This window comes from Arachis ipaensis, chromosome B10 (assembly GCF_000816755.2).
Source record: "Arachis ipaensis cultivar K30076 chromosome B10, Araip1.1, whole genome shotgun sequence".
In the NCBI taxonomy this organism is placed as follows: Eukaryota; Viridiplantae; Streptophyta; class Magnoliopsida; order Fabales; family Fabaceae; genus Arachis; species Arachis ipaensis.
Genome location: NC_029794.2, coordinates 123,861,763 through 123,864,285, shown reverse-complemented (window position 1 = coordinate 123,864,285; position 2,523 = coordinate 123,861,763). Strand labels below are relative to the sequence as shown.

At 26.1% G+C, this 2,523-nt stretch overlaps 1 protein-coding gene across 2 annotated transcripts in view; it reads right to left on the bottom strand.

Moving 5' to 3' along the window:
- Window positions 1–2,523, bottom strand: part of LOC107624072 (probable inactive poly [ADP-ribose] polymerase SRO5) — a 7,643-nt gene that overhangs the window by 3,008 nt on the left and 2,112 nt on the right. For both annotated transcript variants that reach the window (XM_021115068.1, XM_016326516.2), the window contains exons 2-4: window positions 1,854–2,101; window positions 1,089–1,225; window positions 894–989 (exon numbers count right to left, since the gene is read on the bottom strand). In XM_021115068.1, coding sequence (XP_020970727.1) covers window positions 894–989; window positions 1,089–1,225; window positions 1,854–2,101 — 481 coding nt within the window. The remainder of the gene's footprint in view (window positions 1–893; window positions 990–1,088; window positions 1,226–1,853; window positions 2,102–2,523) is intronic.

The window sequence follows — 2,523 nt, the reverse complement described above, 5'->3', positions numbered from 1 at the left end:
GCTAAAAGAGAAAACTAACTTTAGAAAAAAAATAATAAAAAATAAATAATAATCTTTTGAAAATTGATATTATTTAGATTTTGCATTTAATAAGAAACTCTTAAGTCGATAATTGGATGACAAAAGTTTTACTTCGCAAATACTAAAAATAAATTTCTCAAATTTAAACAAATTAAATTACTTTAAAATGTAACTCAATATTCACCTCTCTAAAACTTTGAGATTTATCTTGAAATTATACATCACTACTTGCAGAATATCTTAATTAACTTAAAAATGACACTAATAAGATATGGTTTAATTACTCTGTTAGTCCCTATAGTTTTGCGATTAAGTCGCTATACTTTTTTTTCCTTTTAATTGGGTCCCTGCACCAAAATTTTTTTTAATTAGGTCATTCTTGGTAGTAATTAGCTTAATTGTATAGAAACCCAACTAAAAAAAATTGGTGCAAGAACTCAAATAAAAAAAAGTGTAGGGATTCAATTAAAAAAAATTGATGCAAAGACTCAATTAAAAAAAAAAAAATAGAGTCCTAATTAAAAATTTTACAAAACTATGAGAACAAACAGAATAATTAAGCCATAAGATAATTGAATTTAACATAGTAACTTATTTTTGTGAGATCAACTTAATAAATTACATATCAATAGATTTAAATTTGATAAAATAAATTTTATATATATTAATTTAAAATAGTTAAGTCAAATTAAATAAATTAATAGTGAAGTCAATTTAAATTTCAATGGAGCACTTACCCCCTAAGTTGTATATGGTGTCACTTATTTATTTTTCATTTAAATTTGTGGATAAGCAAAATTGATTAAGAAGAAAAGACTATTACAAAACCGAGAAAGAAAGTAATCAAAATAAAATCCTTAATAAGTTAGTACCTTGGCTTTGTAAGATTTGATTACCGCAATTAACAACTTATCTCCAGCTATACGTCTCACTTTTTGTATTAATTCATGCCTTGAAATCTTATTATCCTACAAAAAGGAGAGGGACAAGCAGAGAATGAATAATATGTTCAATTTCAAACCCATAAAATGCAAAGGTAAATCACTAAATAAATTAGAAGCACTTACTTTGTGATCTTTGTAGAGCATTGAGATGATGGTAATATCATTTGGTGGCAAATTTTTGGAAAGCACAGAAATCAGAGATGGGAATGGCATCCAAGGTGATGATGGCTGCAATGGCTGCTCTCCACTCTTCTCACTAACTACAAAAGTAAATGAAAATATGATCAATCACAATTCCAAAACACAACTATTTGGCTAATTATTTTTATATGAAAAAAATATTAATATTTTTGTTAAAAATGAGATTATTTGATGCGTGTTGCAACACCCTATGTATTGGACATGTGTCATTATTCTGGCAACAGATATGGTGCATGTTAGACATGTGTCAACATTCTAGTCAACACGCAAGATACGTGTTGATATCTTTTCTGGACATCATAATACTGTAATATATTTCAAATATCAATATTAAACTAAAATACCATATTCATCTCCATATTAAAAATAATTTCTGAAACTATTCATTATACATAAAAGGAGAATTTCTTTGGGACAGAATGAAAATTTTTTCTCAATTTTAAAAGATATATGTATTGCACATAAAATATTTTTTTTTCATCTTGAAAAAAAGATATTCACTTTTTACCAAAATTTCACTCTTCAACATAGCTTTATCTACGCAGAAGGCATGATACATTGTGTTTCACTCATATCTCAACCAAAAGAAATTTTTATATATTCCAAAATTTAATATGAACATAAGATAATATATTTAAAGGAAAAAAAATTAAAAAACTTACAAAAAGGGTCATAAAAAATCCAAACCTTTGAAAGAGGGAAGTTTGTAGCTTATAAGATATGCTGGCAAGACATGAGTGTTGATTCGGCTACTCCAAATGATGTAATTCTTAGGATCCGAGAAACTATCGACTCCAGAATCATAGTCTTCAGAAGAAGGATTGCATTGCTGCTTATTATTACAAGGATCAATAATAAGTTCACTCCTTCCCAGAATAACTCGGCATAGCAACAAGTGCCTCACCCCATCTTTATCTGCAACACATCTTTTCACACTGCACAAGGCAAGGAAAAAAAAGGTACAAATTTATTAAAATGTTATTTAATGATTTAATAATTTACAAAAAAAATATTGGATTAAATATATCAAATATCAAATTATTTAATGATTTATAATATTATATATAGAAATATCTTTATAAAAAATATNTTTTTATATATAGTTATTTGTTCAGTAATTTTTCAACGTTCAAAAAGATTCATTGATTATTTGTAACAGTTAATATTGGAAAAATAATTATTATGCTCTTGAACAATAAAATTCCAAAACGAAAAAGACTTTCAAGATAAGCCTGAGATAGAAACGTGACTAAATCATATTCTTGTATATGCTTCTAGAAATTTTTTTAAAAAGATTATTTGTTACTACTTACTAAAAATAGCTAGAAAATATCTATCCTTAGCTTATGCATACAAG